This window comes from Somniosus microcephalus, chromosome 33 (assembly GCF_052327205.1).
Source record: "Somniosus microcephalus isolate GS21.2 chromosome 33, FLI_Smic_1.0, whole genome shotgun sequence".
NCBI classification, from domain to species: Eukaryota; Metazoa; Chordata; class Chondrichthyes; order Squaliformes; family Somniosidae; genus Somniosus; species Somniosus microcephalus.
This window is the reverse complement of record NC_141019.1, coordinates 3,847,816-3,864,942: the sequence shown is the minus strand read 5'-3', so window position 1 is coordinate 3,864,942 and position 17,127 is coordinate 3,847,816. Positions and strand designations below refer to the sequence as shown.

The 17,127-nt window shown below is 49.0% G+C and overlaps 1 protein-coding gene across 1 annotated transcript in view; it reads right to left on the bottom strand.

Moving 5' to 3' along the window:
- The window catches only part of LOC147096938 (beta-1,4 N-acetylgalactosaminyltransferase 1-like), a 184,254-nt gene that overhangs the window by 28,722 nt on the left and 138,405 nt on the right, over positions 1–17,127 (bottom strand). Inside the window, exons 3-5 of the mRNA XM_085972516.1 lie at positions 12,934–13,110; positions 10,031–10,137; positions 6,520–6,557 (exon numbers count right to left, since the gene is read on the bottom strand). Coding sequence (XP_085828642.1) covers positions 6,520–6,557; positions 10,031–10,137; positions 12,934–13,110 — 322 coding nt within the window. The remainder of the gene's footprint in view (positions 1–6,519; positions 6,558–10,030; positions 10,138–12,933; positions 13,111–17,127) is intronic.

Below are 17,127 nucleotides of genomic sequence, written 5' to 3'. Positions count from 1 at the left end.
TCTCTGGCCCTGAAAAACTAATTTTAGATGTGGAGTCTCATTTCCTACATTACATGGTAAAATTCCATAGATTTTTAAAATAATAAAAATTATATTAATTTTTTTAAAGTTTGTTTATGAAATTGCAGCATCTACCTTAATCCCATGTGTATGTCCCAATTTTTATTTTGCTTTCTGTAAAAATATTAAAAAGTGAATGGTAAAACCTACTTTTTACTTCCTGGTTTGCTGTCTGTGCAAATTCTTTAATGTGATGGCTGCTTAGCCTGCTTGATGGCATTACTGTTGCTGAACGCTGGAGATCCCCCACAGGTGACGCCAGCATGAAATTAACGTCGGGAATGGGGAAATCCACACCACAGAGATTGCAAGATCTTTGTGGGCAGCTTTCTTCGACATCAGCGGTGAGCGCCGTTACATCGCCGCTGACCGCAAAATCTGGGCCGAGTTGTTTTTCTTTTTAGAATGGAGCCAAGTGTCCCATGAACTCTTCACGAGCAATATAAAATTTAACAGACCTGTGCTGCGCATGTGCAGAACTCTGCGTTGCCTGAGAAGACAGCAATGCACTGCTGCCATTATAAGTCAGCGCTGCCAGGGATCAATCGCTCTGAGCAGGTTCCAGTCTCAAATGAGTACCTGCAGTAGAGCTGGGCATGGCGAGGCCAGCATGGATTAAGTGGCAAGTAGGAACCAGCAAAGACAGGCCTGATTTACTGCAGGAGACAGAACATGAGCGAGAACCAGCGACACAACATTTTTGAGATACCTTTGTGAAAAGATATAAATCTCATGTTTGCTTTTTGGCAGGCTGGTTTGAACAGTTCCCAGGATGGATTTACAAGACCTTTACTGAAATCAAATAATTTCACCTTCATTTGGTAGAAAATACAGAAGTTATCACTGGCTGAGATTGAAGCCTAGAAGTTACTGTTGCTGATATTGCTGCAACAGAAAAAGCTTAACAACTTGCATTTATATAGCACCTTTAACATAGTAAAATGTCCCAAGGCACTTCACAGGGGCGTTATCAAAAAAAATTTGACACCGAGCTACATAAGGAGATATTAGGGCAGGTGACCAAAAGGTGGGTTTTAGGGAGCGTGTTAAAGGAGGAGAGAGAGGTAGAGAGGCGGAGAGGGTTAGGGAGGGAATTCCAGAGCTTAGGGCCTAGGGAACTGAAGGCACGGCCGCCAATGGTGGACCGATTAAAATCGGGGAGGCGCAAGAGGTTAGAATTGGAGGAGCGCAGAGATCTCGGAGGGTTGTAGTACTGGAGGAGGTTACAGAGGTAGGAAGGGGCGAGGCCATGGAGGGATTTGAAAACAAGGATGAAAATTTTAGAACTGAGGCATTGCCAGACCGGGAGCCAATGTAGGTCAGTGAGCGCAGGGGCGATGGGTGAACGGGACTTGGTGCGAGTTAGGATACGGGAAGCAGAGATTTGGATGAGCTCAAGTTTACATAGGGGTAGGGCAACCCTCACTCTGTTCTTTCAACGGAGGCATTAACCCAATGTTAACAAGTGGACCAAGGAATGTCAGACAAACATGTTACGGGTTCAGTTGCCAATATCACTGTAATAAAAATGTACTGGGGGAGTGATTTTCATTTTGAACATTATTTGGGGCCTAGGACCACCCAGAGGAGTCTGCATGGGACCTGATCCAATTTGGTTCTTGGGCCCTCAGTATAATGCGGTCGTCGAGCTGCCAGCATGAAAGGTGCCTCCCAATACACAGCTCGCTGATCTGGAGGCGGGAAATCGGGCAGGGCGTCCGAATATGAGGGGTCTGCTGCAACCCTGATTATAATCGCTCCACCATTGGTGGCCGTGTCTTCAGCTGCCGAGGCCCCAAGCTCTGGAATTCCCTCCCTAAACCTCTCCGCCTCTCTACCTCTCGCTCCATGTTTAAGACGCTCCTTAAAACCTACCTCTTTGACCAAGCTTTTGGTCATCTGCCCTAATATGTGGATCGGTGTCAAATTTTGTCTGATAACGTGTTAAAGACGCTATATAAATGTAAGTTGTTGTTGTTGTTTTGGGACCAAAATCGAAATTTGGGTTACACTGAACGCAGCAGGTGTTGGGCCTGCTGAATTCAGGATTACCTGGTCTAGATGCGGCCTAACAAGGTTCTTAACCGTCACCAAAAAGCTACGTTTAAAAAAATACTTACCTGACTGTGGAGCGAGCGGGTGGGGGGCGGTCGGATAGGAGTTTTCCTCCAGGCTCCACATTACAAGCGAGAACCACTGCCCACCACCGCTTGCTAGCCCCCATCCGGATCGCCACCCACCCCTCCTGGACTCACCTCGCTGCCCCCCTCCCCCCTCCCCGCAACTCCCTGCTGAGCTGCCTCGGGGCCGCTACTGGCACCAGCGGCTTGCCGGTAATAAATAAATGAGGCCGGCAGAACAATTTGCTGTGGTCCTGCCGCTGGCTTCTTTAGACTGCTGCCCACCCGGTGAAAGCGGCCCGTGTGCCGAACCACCTTCACCGGCCTCGACAAGTTGCCTGCGCATCAGAGAGGGCGCCAAATTCTGCGACTTTTTCCACCGAGTCAAGCCGGTCCAGGAAAGTTGCGAGGGTGGGGGAGGGGGGAACGATCATGAGGGAGGATTGCGCATCGGGGGGGGGGGAGGGGGGGTCATTTAAAACTCTTGAGGGGGAAATATTGGGTTGCTTTGCTCCTCCCGTTAGCAAAGAGGCGCAAAGCACCTAATGCCCAGGCGTGGCGCCACAAATGCCTTCCGCAAAATTCAGCGGGAGGTTAGCGGTCAGTCACATCAGTCCATCCATTGGTACTTCAAATGAATGGAGTTGAAGCGGAAGATCGGTCATGATGTTATTAAATGGCGGAGCAGGCTCGAGGGGCCGAATGGCCGACTCCTGCTCCTATTTATGTTCTTATGTTGATGCTGATCTCTGGCGCCCTCAGCTGTAGCACCAGAGTATTACAGCTGACTGGCATATTCCTGGTATGACGAATCACGAGCCCAGTTGGATCCTTGTTGCCATGGCCAACTTTTCATGCTGTGAGGCAGTAGCTGAAATTTTTCAATCAGGTCTATGCCTGATCAGAAGTCAGGCAGTGTAGAAAAATCTTCTGCCTGACCTTTAGTGCGCTGATCCCACGTGTAAGGACTGAGGGCAAGAAAAGGAAAAAGATGTGGAACCAGGCTCAAAATGCTGCTACCGATCTACATACTGGGTCTCCGGAGAAGCATCCGGGAAGGCGCCGAACACCTCGAGTCTCTTCGCCGGGAGCGAGCGGAAGCCAAGCGCAAGCAGCGCAAGGAGCACACGTCAACCCAAGCACCCCACCCACCTGCCCCTTCAACCACCGTCTGCCCCACCTGTGACAGAGACTGTAGGTCCCGCATTGGACTCATCAGTCACCTGAGAACTCATTTTTAATGTGGAAGCAAGTCATCCGCGGTTCCGAGGGACTGCCTAAGAGAAGAGAGTATTGGGCCTGTTAAATCCATTTCTGGAAACAGTTCAGTCCCTAGCAGAGCTAGGTGGCCATTTTAAATAGGTCTCGGGTGGATAAATCAACACTATCCCTGCGGGCATGACGGGATAAATACACAAAGGATGTTGTTATGTCACTTTGGCCTCATTTTAATATTATAAGCAGTCAACCGACAGGAGTTGTCAGCAGCAGTGTGGAACTGAAGAGCAAAATTGGAGGCAGCACTAAACACGACAGAGAAGCGCCATGACGGAACTCCACCGCGTTTTCTGCTCAATCACGCTCACTTTCCAATGTTACATAGATTTACAGCACAGAAACAGGCCATTCGGCCCATCTGGTCTACACTGGTGTTTATGCTCCACACGCGCCTCCTCCCACCCTCGTCATCTCACCCCATCAACATATCCTTCTATTCCTTTCTCCCTCATGTGTTTATCCAGCTTCCCCTTAAATGTATCTCTGCTATTCGCTTCAACCACTCCCTATGGTAGCGAGTTCCACATTCTCACCACTCTCTGGGTAAAGAAGTTTCTCCTGAATTCCCTATTGGATTTATTAGTGACTATCTTACATTGATGGCCCCTAGTTCTAGATTCCCCCACAAGTGGAAACATCTTCTCTACGTCTAACCTATCGAACCCCTTCATAATTTGAAAGCCCTCTGCTAGGTTACCCCTCAGTCTTCTCTTTTCCAGGGGAAAGAGCCCCAGCCTGATAGTCTTTCCCGATAAGTATAACCTCACAGTTCTGGCTGTAACCGATTGGAACGTCTCGGCTAGCTCCGATTTGCACCGTCAGATTTGGCTGGCAGGGACGTGGCATGGGCCACGGATCCATGACGCTGGAGCCCTGCCCGCTGCTTTTGCCCCCCCGCCCGTGATTTTCCAATGCCCGGCACCAGAAGCCATTTCTCGAAAATGGGCAGACGTATTTAAATGAGGCAGTGAAGTCCTGCATCCCATATTCCATGGCTACCACCTTATTCATGCTAAATATAAATCCCACCCAGATAAACAGGCGGCCAGCGTTGCTAGGTGGTGACGGAAAGGCAGAAGTTAATTTACAGGGGCCCATCAGCTTATTTCTTGGCTGACATTCCACTGACCATCGTGTGTTCAGTAACATTAGCCAATCATTTGTGGACAGATGCAGAAAGCAAGGCATATCTTTACAGAGTGGCTAGATTTCCCAAGGTCCAAGGGGGCAAAAATTGAGTCATGCCCCCTTTGGGGCGCTAACTTCGCCGGGGCGCTACTTTTAGAAAACATTAGCGCCCCTGTGGCCGAAATTCATCGGTAGTGCCTCAAGAGGGAAGTGGGGCACTGCGAGGGAATATCGCGGCGCTACGTGCTGCAGCACCATGCGCTCCGGCACGTCGCGCCGCGGTTTTGCAGGCCTTCCTCCCAGCTGCGACACCGGGGATCGGGAGTGCCGGCAAGAGAGCCCGGCACTCAAGAGAAGTGCCAGGCTCATGGAGCGCAGGCGGCACTCCGCGGGGGTGCTCAGGAGGCCGGGGACAGCAATGGAGGCAGGTGCTGGCAAGCGGCCAGCAACAAAAAGGGCCGCCCGGCACCTCGCCTTTAATTAGCGCCGCCCCGGCCGCAATTAGGCCCCCCTGACCCCGTCGGACATAGTGTCCGGCGGTAAGTCAGGAGGCGCTACCGAAGATCGCGGCTAGGGTGCGAGCGGGGCGCTGCGCACGGCGATGATGTCATCGCCGGCGGCGCAGCACTGCGTGGCGCTAACGGTTACCACCACCGCTAACCTCCCACTAAATTTCGCGGGAGGTGTTGGCGTCGCCGCGCCCGGGCGCTAGTTGCTTTGCGCCCCGTTAGTGCCCTCTTAGGGCGCTAACGGGTGGCGCAAAGCAACTGAATTTCTCCCCCAAGGAGTCATAGACTGAGTGGCCATACGTTCCCCCGTCATCAATCCCATCACCCATGTCAACAGGGAAGGATTCCACGCCCTACAATGTCAAGCTACCAATGAATGACATTCTGGACGCCCAAAATCACTCCCCCCCTACCACCGCCACCCCCCCCGCCCCATTTTTCTGCTCAGATTTCCACCCAAGCAAAACAAAACTAGACTCAAGACTAGTCAACTAGACATCCAGCACTCCCAAGTCACAGAATGAAGAAAGAAAGACTTGCATTTATATAGCGCCTTTCACACCCTCAGCATGTCCCAAAGCGCTTTACAGCCGATGAAGCACTTTTGAAGTGTAGTCACTGTTGTAATGTAGGAAACGCGGCAGTCAATTTGTGCTCAGCAAGCTCCCACAAACAGCAATGTGATAATAACCAGATCGTCCGTTTTTTTTTTGTGATGTTGATTGAGGGATAAATATTGGCCAGGACACCGGGGTGAACTCCCCTGCTCTTCTTCCAATAGTGCCATGGGATCTTTTACATCCACCTGAGAGAGCAGATGAGGCCGCAGTTTAACATCTCATCCAAAAGACGGCACCTCCGACAGTGCAGCACTCCCTCAGTATGGCACTGGGAGTGTCAGCCTAGATTCTGTGCTCAAGTCTCTGGAGTGGGACTTGAACCCACAACCTTCTGACTCCAAACTTATTTCACGTGAGGCACTTACAGCCAGCAGACAAAGGAGATGTTCACCTCATCAGTCCAGGCTGGATTTGAACCCAGGTCCCAGAGGTGAAAGATATTTTTTTTTCTTAAATAAACACCGACATCAAGGGGGGGAAGTGATTAGAAGAAGTTACTGTCCAGTGGTACTGGGGAGCTGATTGAACACACATGCCTACAGACAGGTGACGTTATAAGATTGTTGAAGCAGCCTAGGTTAATAATGGGTTAACACCACTGGTGCTATTCCACGACTTAAATAACTCAGTTCAGGTAAGTGGCAAACAAACAGCCCTCTTATCACATTGCCGTATTCAACGGTTAGGGTTACAAGGAAATGAAGTGATGGAACCTATTTTAATAAACAGCGGCCTTCATGCAAATAGAGTCAAATGAGAATATGTTCTAGTATTTCAAGATGGGATTGGTTGTAAATCTCTTACCAGATACAGTTTCCTAGATGGAGCTTGTAAACTTAAACCTGCAAAAAGGGAAGTGCAAAAATGTTAAGAGTAAGGTCGCATTTTACTCCATGTTCATTTTTTTAAAATTTGTCGTCGGGAAGTGGGCAACACTGGCAAGGCCGCATTTATTGCCCAGCCCGCGTTGCCCTGAGGGCACTGAGAGCCAACCACGTTGGTGTGGGACTGGAGTCACGAGTAGGCCGGGCATTAGTGAACCAGTTGGGTTTCTACAACAGTCCGACAGCTTCATGGCCTCTTTTACTGGCCCCAGCCCAGAAATGACCAAATCGACTGAATTCAAATTCACAGCTTGTGGTGAGATTTGAACTCACGACCTCTTGTCACAAATCAGAAGAAAGAAGTACAGACTTATAGTCAAGTACCCTAACCACCATCCACTGCAATGCTTCTGTTGGTATTGTATTAAAAATCTTGCAATTCATTGCCAAATTATCTCTTTCAAAAGGATCAGAAGTATAATAATAACACTAATTAGTTCCTAGACTTGAATTTTTGTTGTGCAGTCAAGCAACAATCAGTGAGTTTGATGTTTGTTGGTAAAACCTTCCTCCCATTTCTCAGTTACTCTTTAACACCCGTGAAGTTTTGTATCAAACCCCCTGTTTCCTATTAAACTGAGTTCTGCCTATTACAGTAAAATATACCTTATTTTATACAGCCGGGGCTCAGTGGGTAACACCCTTGCCCCTGAGTCAGAAGGTTGTGGGTTCAAGTCCCACTCCAAGGACTTGAGCACAAAATCTAGGCTGACACTGTCCAGCACTGTCGGAGATGCTGTATTTCGGACGAGACGTTAAACCGAGGCCCCGTCTGCTCTCTCAGTCAGGTAAAAGGTCCCACGGCACTATGCGAAGACGTGCTGGGGAGTTATCCCCGGTGTCCTGGGGCCAATATTTATCCCTCAATCAACATCACTAAAAAACAGATGATCTGGTCATTATCACATTGCTGTTAGTGGGATCTTGCTGTGCACAAATTGGCTGCCGCGTTTCCTACATTACAACAGTGACTACACTTCAAAAGTACTTCATTGGCTGGAAAGCGCTTTGGGACGTCCTGAGGTCGTGAAAGGCGCTATAGAAATGCAAGTCTTTCCTTACATCTATCACAAAAATGTAAGAGGTTTACACATTACTCTGCCATTGTTATCCTGCTTCCACTCCAGATGTTTTGAATGGAACCTGCCTTTGTGGTGGTCTCTGAAAGAAAGCTGTGCACCTTCACGCATTTTCTATGGAATGGCGCTAATCCTGTTTCTTTATTAAATAACTAATTGGGACTCACACAAAATGGCACACACCTTCTCTAGTTATTTGGCTCGTTAGGAACAGGAGGAGGCCATTCAGCCCCCTCGAGCCTGTTACATTAGGAACAGGAGGAGGCCATTCAGCCCCCTTGAGCCTGTTACATTAGGAACAGGAGGAGGCCATTCAGCCCCTCGAGCCTCTTACATTGGGAACAGGAGGAGGCCATTCAGCCCCTCGAGCCTGTTACATTAGGAACAGGAGGAGGCCATTCAGCCCCCTCGAGCCTGTTACATTAGGAACAGGAGGAGGCCATTCAGCCCCCTCGAGCCTGTTACATTAGGAACAGGAGGAGGCCGTTCAGCCCCTCGAGCCTCTTACATTAGGAACAGGAGGAGGCCATTCAGCCCCCTTGAGCCTGTTACATTAGGAACAGGAGGAGGCCATTCAGCCCCTCGAGCCTCTTACATTGGGAACAGGAGGAGGCCATTCAGCCCCTTGAGCCTGTTACATTAGGAACAGGAGGAGGCCATTCAGCCCCTCGAGCCTCTTACATTGGGAACAGGAGGAGGCCATTCAGCCCCTCGAGCCTCTTACATTGGGAACAGGAGGAGGCCATTCAGCCCCTCGAGCCTATTACATTAGGAACAGGAGGAGGCCATTCAGCCCCTCGAGCCTGTTATATTAGGAACAGGAGGAGGCGATTCAGCCCCTCGAGCCTGTTACATTAGGAACAGGAGGAGGCCATTCAGCCCCCTTGAGCCTGTTACATTAGGAACAGGAGGAGGCCATTCAGCCCCTCGAGCCTCTTACATTGGGAACAGGAGGAGGCCATTCAGCCCCTTGAGCCTGTTACATTAGGAACAGGAGGAGGCCATTCAGCCCCCTCGAGCCTCTTACATTGGGAACAGGAGGAGGCCATTCAGCCCCTCGAGCCTCTTACATTGGGAACAGGAGGAGGCCATTCAGCCCCTCGAGCCTATTACATTAGGAACAGGAGGAGGCCATTCAGCCCCTCGAGCCTGTTATATTAGGAACAGGAGGAGGCGATTCAGCCCCTCGAGCCTGTTACATTAGGAACAGGAGGAGGCCATTCAGCCCCTCTGGCCTCCTCCTGTTCCTAATGTAAGAGGCCCTTCAGTCCCCTCGAGCCTCTTACATTAGGAACAGGAGGAGGCCATTCAGCCCCTCGAGCCTCTTACATTAGGAACAGGAGGAGGCCATTCAGCCCCCCTCGAGCCTGTTACATTAGGAACAGGAGGAGGCCATTCAGCCCCTCGAGCCTGTTACATTAGGAACAGGAGAAGGCGATTCAGCCCCTCGAGCCTCTTACATTAGGAACAGGAGGAGGCCATTCAGCCCCTCAAGCCTGTTACATTAGGAACAGGAGGAGGCCATTCAGCCCCTCAGGCCTGTTACGTTAGGAACAGGAGGAGGTCATTCAGCCCCTCGAGTCTGTTACACAGGAACAGGAGGAGGCCATTCATCCCCTCGAGCCTGTTACATTAGGAACAGGAGGAGGCCATTCAGCCCCTTGAGCCTGTTACACGGGAACAGGAGGAGGCCATTCAGCCCCTTGAGCCTGTTACACAGGAACAGGAGGAGGCCATTCAGCCCCTCGAGCCTGTTTTACAGGAACAGGAGGAGGCCATTTAGCCGCTCGAGCCTGTTACATTAGGAACAGGAGGAAGCCATTCAGCCCCTCGAGCCTGATAGATTAGGAACAGGAGGTGGCCATTCAGCCCCTCGAGCCTGTTACATTAGGAACAGGAGGAGGCCATTCAGCCCCTCGGGCCTGTTACATTAGGAACAGGAGGAGGTCATTCAGCCCCTCGGGCCTGTTACACAGGAACAGGAGGAGGCCATTCAGCCCCTCGAGCCTGTTACATTAGGAACAGGAGGAGGCCATTCAGCCCCTCGAGCCTGTTACAATAGGTACAGGAGGAGGCCCATTCAGTTCCTTGAGCCTGTTACATAGGAACAGGAGGAGGCCATTCAGCCCCTCAGGCCTGTTATACAGGAACAGGAGGAGGCCATTCAGCCCTCAAGCCTGTTTCACCATTCAGTCAGATCATGACTGATCTGCACCTCAAGTCCATTTACTCGCCTTAGCTCCATATGCCTCGATACCCTCACCCAACAAAAATCTAGCGATCTTAGTCTCGAAAGCTACAATAAAGTGGCGCTCTATCTCTTGTATCGGTTTGCATTGTGCAGTTTCTGACCTGGTATCACGATGGTTTTGAGGGGCCGCACTTGCAGCCCTTGCGTGGGGTACTCCAAAGGGGTGTTGGCTTTGGCAATGATCATCACATCAGCAGGGGAACGGGACCTGCGCAAAGATCAGAGAGAAAAACAGAACAGGAGGCATTCAGAAAAAGAAACTTTACTTGAAGAGTAATCCCAATCTAGGTGTAACTGCGGGCAAGTGAAACGCAAAAGGCCTATTGGTGTTCGAGTGCTCTAGTGTTGTTTCTACGACAGAGCTGGCAGTAGCGGAGCAACAATCGCACAACCCTAAGTTTACACGCACACAGATATTTGAAAGTCATGACTCACAACTTTATTTCTTGGTTGCTGGACACCCCCTGGTGACTGGGGAAGGTTCGAAAGGCCCATTGACTGGAATGCCATATCACGAGGCTATATGGATCGCTCCACCATTGGTGGCCGTGCCTTCGGTTGCCAAGACCCTAAGCTCTGGAATTCCCTCCCTAAACATCTCCGCCTCTCTACCTCTCTCTCCTCCTTTAAGACGCTCCTTAAAACCTACCACTTTGACCAACCTGCCCTAATATCTCCTTATGTGGCTCGGTGTCAAATTTTGTTTGATAACTATGTTAAAGGCGCGATGTAAATGCAAGTTGTTGTTGTTGAGTGGCCAGCCTGCCCACAGCCAGATAGACTGGCAGCCCGCGCAACCACGAAGCCTCTCGATGCCCTGGGGGAAAAAACACCTCTTTAGGTGTATCTCGGTGCCTCCAAAAGCAGTAGCGTTGCCTTGTTTCCGAACTGCCATCAGGAAGGTCAATGCTCCATTCGAGTCATGTTCCCAAAGATATACATGCGTAGCTCAATTACATCTACACATTATCAGTCAACCCCTCTTAATGCCAACTTCAATTTGCTGAGAAAAAAATTGACCGGAGGGTCTGGGTTTAGAAGAATGAGAGCTGATCTCATTGAAACATGCAAAATTCTTACAGGGCTTGACAGGGTAGATGCAGGGAGGATGTTTCCCCTGGCTGGGGAGTCTAGAGCCAGGGGTCACAGTCTCAGAATAAGGGATTTAGGACTGGGATGGGGAGAAATTTCTTCACTCAGAGGGTGGTGAATCTTTGGAATTCTCTACCCCAGAGGGCTGTGGAGGATCAGTCGTTGGGTATATTCAAGACAGAGATCGATAGATTTTTGAATATTAACGGAATCAAGGGATATGGGGATAGTTTAGGAAAGTGGAATTGAGATAGAAGATCAGCCATGATCTTATTGAATGGCGGAGCAGGCTCGAGGGGCCAAATGGCCGACTCCTGCTCCTATTTTTTATGTATTGCAGTGGGTTAGAGACAAGCCTTTCACCTCCTCTGTGAGCGGGTGGTAAAGGGCCTATGTGAAATGAGTCTGGGCAGTCTCGGCCCACTTCCTAGTTGGCCTGGGCCCACACCGCATATTGACGTCTATTATGGTGCTAATTGGCATTTAATTGGCAATCTCACCTCGAGAGCCCACAGGATGGCTGGGGTGGGAAGTGGAAAAATATCACACTGGTACTGTAGGGGGTGTTCTTCTGAGGTTGGCAGCAAGGCACAGTTTCAGGGCCGAGTATAGGGAGTATGCTCTGCACCTCGCTGTGTTATACCTAACCTTTGTAGTGCTGGATCCCGACACTGGGTGCTTGACATGGGAGCATTTCCCGGCACTATCAGCAACAAAAAGGCACTGGATCATACTGGGGTACAGCTCCAAGGGCATCCGCTACCTCGCCAGGTGTCCATTCTTTGTGTGTGGGCCCGAGTGATGAATGCCAGCAGACTATACACTATTTGACCATGAGGAGGTCACCACAGTCCAGGCCCCACCTGACCTCCACACATGGACATAGCAGTCATCAGGTGTTGGTCAGAAGTGTCGATTCTACCTCTCTAACCCAGGAGCACCGTGGGCAACCTGTAGCATTGCCCTGACTGAGATCAGATAACTCAGCAGAGACTATGAATCAAACCTGGAACTTTTCTGGTTTGTGGGGTTCAGTACCTCACTGAACAGTCCATTTACCAACTGAGCCATCAGGGGCGCTGCTTTCACATCCAAATAGCGCAGCCGGAACACACGAAGTTAGTAGGGGATAGTTGCCACCGGACAAGTCAATCAGACCATGTGAAAATGTGTAAACATACTTAAGGATTGGGAGGAAGTCATCAAGGCAATCGGCACAACAGTACCCAGAGGTGGAAATTCGTTTCAAGCCTGAAATAGGCGATGCGCTGGGAGCACGCACCAGAAGCCCGAGTTTCACTAGAAATTGGAGTTTGGGCCTCACAGCACATTGCCGGTGAGCTGAGGACGCCAAGCGGGCGTTCGAAGGCAGCTCGCCAGTTCCACAAGGCCGAAGTTGGGCCCGCCGTCACCCCGGCAGTGGCTTCCAGGTATATCCTGGGGGGGCGGGTGGGGGGGGAGGTGATTGGGAGGGAGTGGGGTTGCGATCAGGAGGCGGCCAGCATCGGTTTTTGGGATGACTGTGGTGCCGGGAAGTGAGCTCCTGCTCCTCCCAGCTCCACAGTCAGGTAAGTATATTTTTTAAAACCTACCCTTTTGGTGCCAGCCTCCAGCAGTCCCAGTTAGGCTGCATGTTGACCTGATTATCCTGAGCACAGCAGGCCCAGAGCCCAATGGGTCCTCAAATAGGCGTTAGCATAAGCAAAGGGGCGAACGCCTGTTTCTGGTGCAGGGCCTGGATGCCTATGCTGGAGCATCTACCAATATGGCGGGTTGGAAGGTGCACTTGCCGGTGTAGAATATGCGTGCGCACGCCGCTGGCTGGATTGGTTCCTTCGACACCCACGTTACGCTGTAAAACGGGCACGGGGTCAACGTATTTCGAGGCGCTAGTGTCTGCGGGACCACATACCTCTGCAGAAAATGCTGATACTCCTGCTGCCTCATTTTCTTCAACTCCTCCCGTTCTGCTTCTTTGAAGACCTGCTCAAACTGGTGGACAGAAACCTGATGGAAAAGACGGTTGGTGAATGGCAGGTTTATCATGGGCTCCTCTTTCTCACATCTGCAGTCATTCTTTGGAAGTAGCCTAAGGAAGAACAGTTTTGTGTTATCAGAACTCGCTACTAGTGACTCAAATATAGAATATCTCATAACTCAAATATAGAATATCTCATAACTCAAATACAGAATCTCAAAACACAAATATAAAATATGAGAACTCAAATATAGAATGTCTCAGATCTCAAACATAGAATATCTCATATCTCAAATATAGAATATCTCATAACTCAAATACAGAATCTCAAAACACAAATATAAAATATGAGAACTCAAATATAGAATCTCATAACTCAAATATAGAATACTCAGAACTCAAATATAGAATATCTCATAACTCAAATATAGAATCTCACAACTCAAACATAGAATCTCAAAACTCAAATATAGAATCTCAGAACTCAAATATAGAATCTCAGAACTCAAATATAGAATATCTCAGAACTCAAATATAGAATCTCAGAACTCAAATATAGAATCTCATAACTCGAATATAGAATCTCATAACTCGAATATAGAATCTCATAACTCAAATATAGAATATCTCAGAACTCAAATATAGAATACTCAGAACTCAAATAAAGAACATCTCAGAACTCAAATATAGAATATCTCATAACTCAAATATAGAATCTCAGAACTCAAATATAGAATCTCATAACTCAAATATAGAATCTCATAACTCAAATATAGAATACTCAGAACTCAAATAAAGAACATCTCAGAACTCAAATATAGAATCTCATAACTCAAATATAGAATACTCAGAACTCAAATATAGAATCTCAGAACTCAAATATAGAATATCTCAGAACTCAAATATAGAATCTCAGAACTCAAATATAGAATCTCATAACTCAAATATAGAATCTCATAACTCAAATATAGAATCTCATAACTCAAATATAGAATATCTCAGAACTCAAATATAGAATATCTCATAACTCAAATAAAGAACATCTCAGAACTCAAATATAGAATATCTCATAACTCAAATATAGAATCTCAGAACTCAAATATAGAATCTCATAACTCAAATATAGAATACTCAGAACTCAAATAAAGAACATCTCAGAACTCAAATATAGAATATCTCATAACTCAAATATAGAATCTCAGAACTCAAATATAGAATCTCAGAACTCAAATATAGAATCTCATAACTCAAATATAGAATCTCATAACTCAAATATAGAATATCTCAGAACTCAAATATAGAATATCTCAGAACTCAAATATAGAATATCTCATAACTCAAATATAGAATCTCATAACTCAAATATAGAATCTCAGAACTCAAATATAGAATCTCAGAACTCAAATATAGAATATATCAGAACTCAAATATAGAATCTCAAAACTCAAATATAGAATATATCATAACTCAAATATAGAATATCTCAGAACTCAAATATAGAATATATCGTAACTCAAATATAGAATATCTCAGAACTCAAATATAGAATCTCAAAACACAAATATAGAATCTCATAACTCAAATATGGAATACTCAGAACTCAAATAAAGAACATCTCAGAACTCAAATAAAGAACATCTCAGAACTCAAATATAGAATATCTCATAACTCAAATATAGAATCTCATAACTCAAATATAGAATATCGCAGAACTCAAATATAGAATATTTCATAATTCAAATATACAATATCTCATAACTCAAATATAGAATCTCAGAACTCAAATATAGCATATTTCATAACTCAAATATAGAATCTCAGAACTCTAATATAGAATATCTCATAACTCAAATATAGAATCTCAGAACTCAAATATAGAATCTCATAACTCAAATATAGAATCTAGATATATAAACGGATACTTCTGTCTATCTGTCTGTCTGTCCTTCTGTCTGTCTGTCTGTCCTCGGGTGTGCGTCTGTCCGGCTATGCGCTCGAAAGTTACAGAGCGGACCTACGCGTCCGTTACGTCGAAAGAAAGCTTACCTTTCCGAAACCCTGGTAAGCGTATTTACGTTTCGGCCAGACGAAAATCGCGCCCGCGGTATCCGAAAAACCTTCAACATTCCGCTCATTAGCATCTTATTATCCGCTCATTAGCGACAGAGTGACCTCGAGGTCGACCAATCGTACGCCGGGTTGCTGGCACGTGCGGCCGGGCCCTCCTACGGTCGAATGACGGGACGATTGACCAATCCTACGCTTTGGTGACCTGACGGTCGACCAATCGGTGCATGTGTGGGCGGGCCTTATCGTTCTGAACCGAGGTGAGTAGCCGCCATCTTGCTTCCATTCTTTTTCCTGCTTTCTGCGTCTTTCTTTTCAAATATACATTTCCAGCAAAATAAAATTGCTTTTATTAAATTGTTTTAAAAAAAACTTCATTCATTTGTAAATATTTTCTCTAACCTGAAGATTCTTTTTCCTACCTTTCCCCGTTTTTGTTAGGCCTCAAAGCCTGGGCCTTTCTGGCCCAGCCAGGCCCCAGCTAGGTAACTGTCCCACGGCTTCTGCTAAGCTCCTCATCCCCCACCCCACGTCCCCCCCGGTGTCACGTTACTCGGGGCAACGGATTTCAGCCACGAGGGTCAGGGTGCGCGCGCAGCAGGAGCAGCTGAGACGCGGCGTCTCTCTCTGTTCCCCGCTCGGCTCGGGCGGGGGGGGGCGGGGCTCTCGGGAGTGCGGTTCTCAGGCGGGGCTTGGTGAGCGGGAACGTGCGCGCGCAGCAGGAGCAGCTGAGACGCGGCGTCTCTCTCTGTTCCTCGCTCAGCTCGGGCGGGGGGGGCGGGGCTCTCGGGAGTGCGGATCTCGGGCGGGGCTTGGTGAGCGGGAAGGTGCGCGCGCAGCAGGAGCAGCTGAGACGTGGCGTCTCTCTCTGTTCCCCGCTCGGCTCGGGCGGGGGGGGGCGGGGCTCTCGGGAGTGCGGATCTCGGGCGGGGCTTGGTGAGCGGGAAGGTGCGCGCGCAGCAGGAGCTCTCGGGTGGGGCTTGGTGAGCGGGAAGGTGTGCACGCAGCAGGAGCAGCTGAGACGCGGCGTCTCTCTCTGTTCCCCGCTTGGCTCTGGCGGGGGGGGCGGGGCTCTCGGGAGTGCGGATCTCGGGCGGGACTTGAAGCCAGCTCGGGAGATCGGGCCTCCGGATTTCGGTGCTTGGTTGGGGGTGGGGGGGGGGGGTGAGCCTCGGGAGATCGGGGGGGTGGGGGGGGCGAGCCTCGGGGGGGGGGGGGCTCCGGAGATCCGGGGGGGGGCGGGGCTCCGGAGATCGGGGGGGGCGGGGCTCGGGAGATCGGGGGGGCGGGGCTCGGGAGATCGGGGGGGGTCGGGGCTCGGGGGGGGCTCGGAGATCGGAGCTCGGGGGGGGGCGGGGATCAGGGGGCTCGGGCACTCTCCCCTTCCCCCCTCTCCCCCCTCTTTCCCCCTTCCCTCCCTCCCCCATCCCTTCCCCCCTCCCCCCTCCTCCCCACCCTCCTCTCCTTCCCCCCCACTCTTCCCCCCCCCTCCCTTCCCCCCTTCCCCCCTCCCCTTCCCCCCAGTCGCTCTCTCTCTTCCTCCCAGTCGCTCTCTCTCTTCCCCCCATCGCTCTCTCCCTTCCCCCCCGTCGCTCTCTCCCTTCCCCCCCGTCGCTCTCTCTCTTCCCCCCCGTCGCTCTCTCTCTTCCCCCCCGTCGCTCTCTCTCTTCCCCCCCCCGTCGCTCTCTCTCTCTCTCTCTTCCAACAACAACATGCCGTCGAAAAAGCCTCGGCACCGCCGGGCACTCCAGCTAGTATATCATAAATCAAATATAGAATCTCACATCTCAAATATAGAATCTCATAACACAAAGATAGAATCTCATAACTCAAATATAGAATATATCATAACTCAAATATAGAATCTCATAACTCAAATATAGAATATCTCAGAACTCAAATATAGAATATCTCCGAACTCAAATATAGAATCTCATAACTCAAATGTAGAATATCTCATATTTGAAATATAGAATATCTCAGAACTCAAATATAGAATCTCTCATAACTCAAACATAGAATATATCATAACTCAAATATAGAATCTCATAACTCTATAGA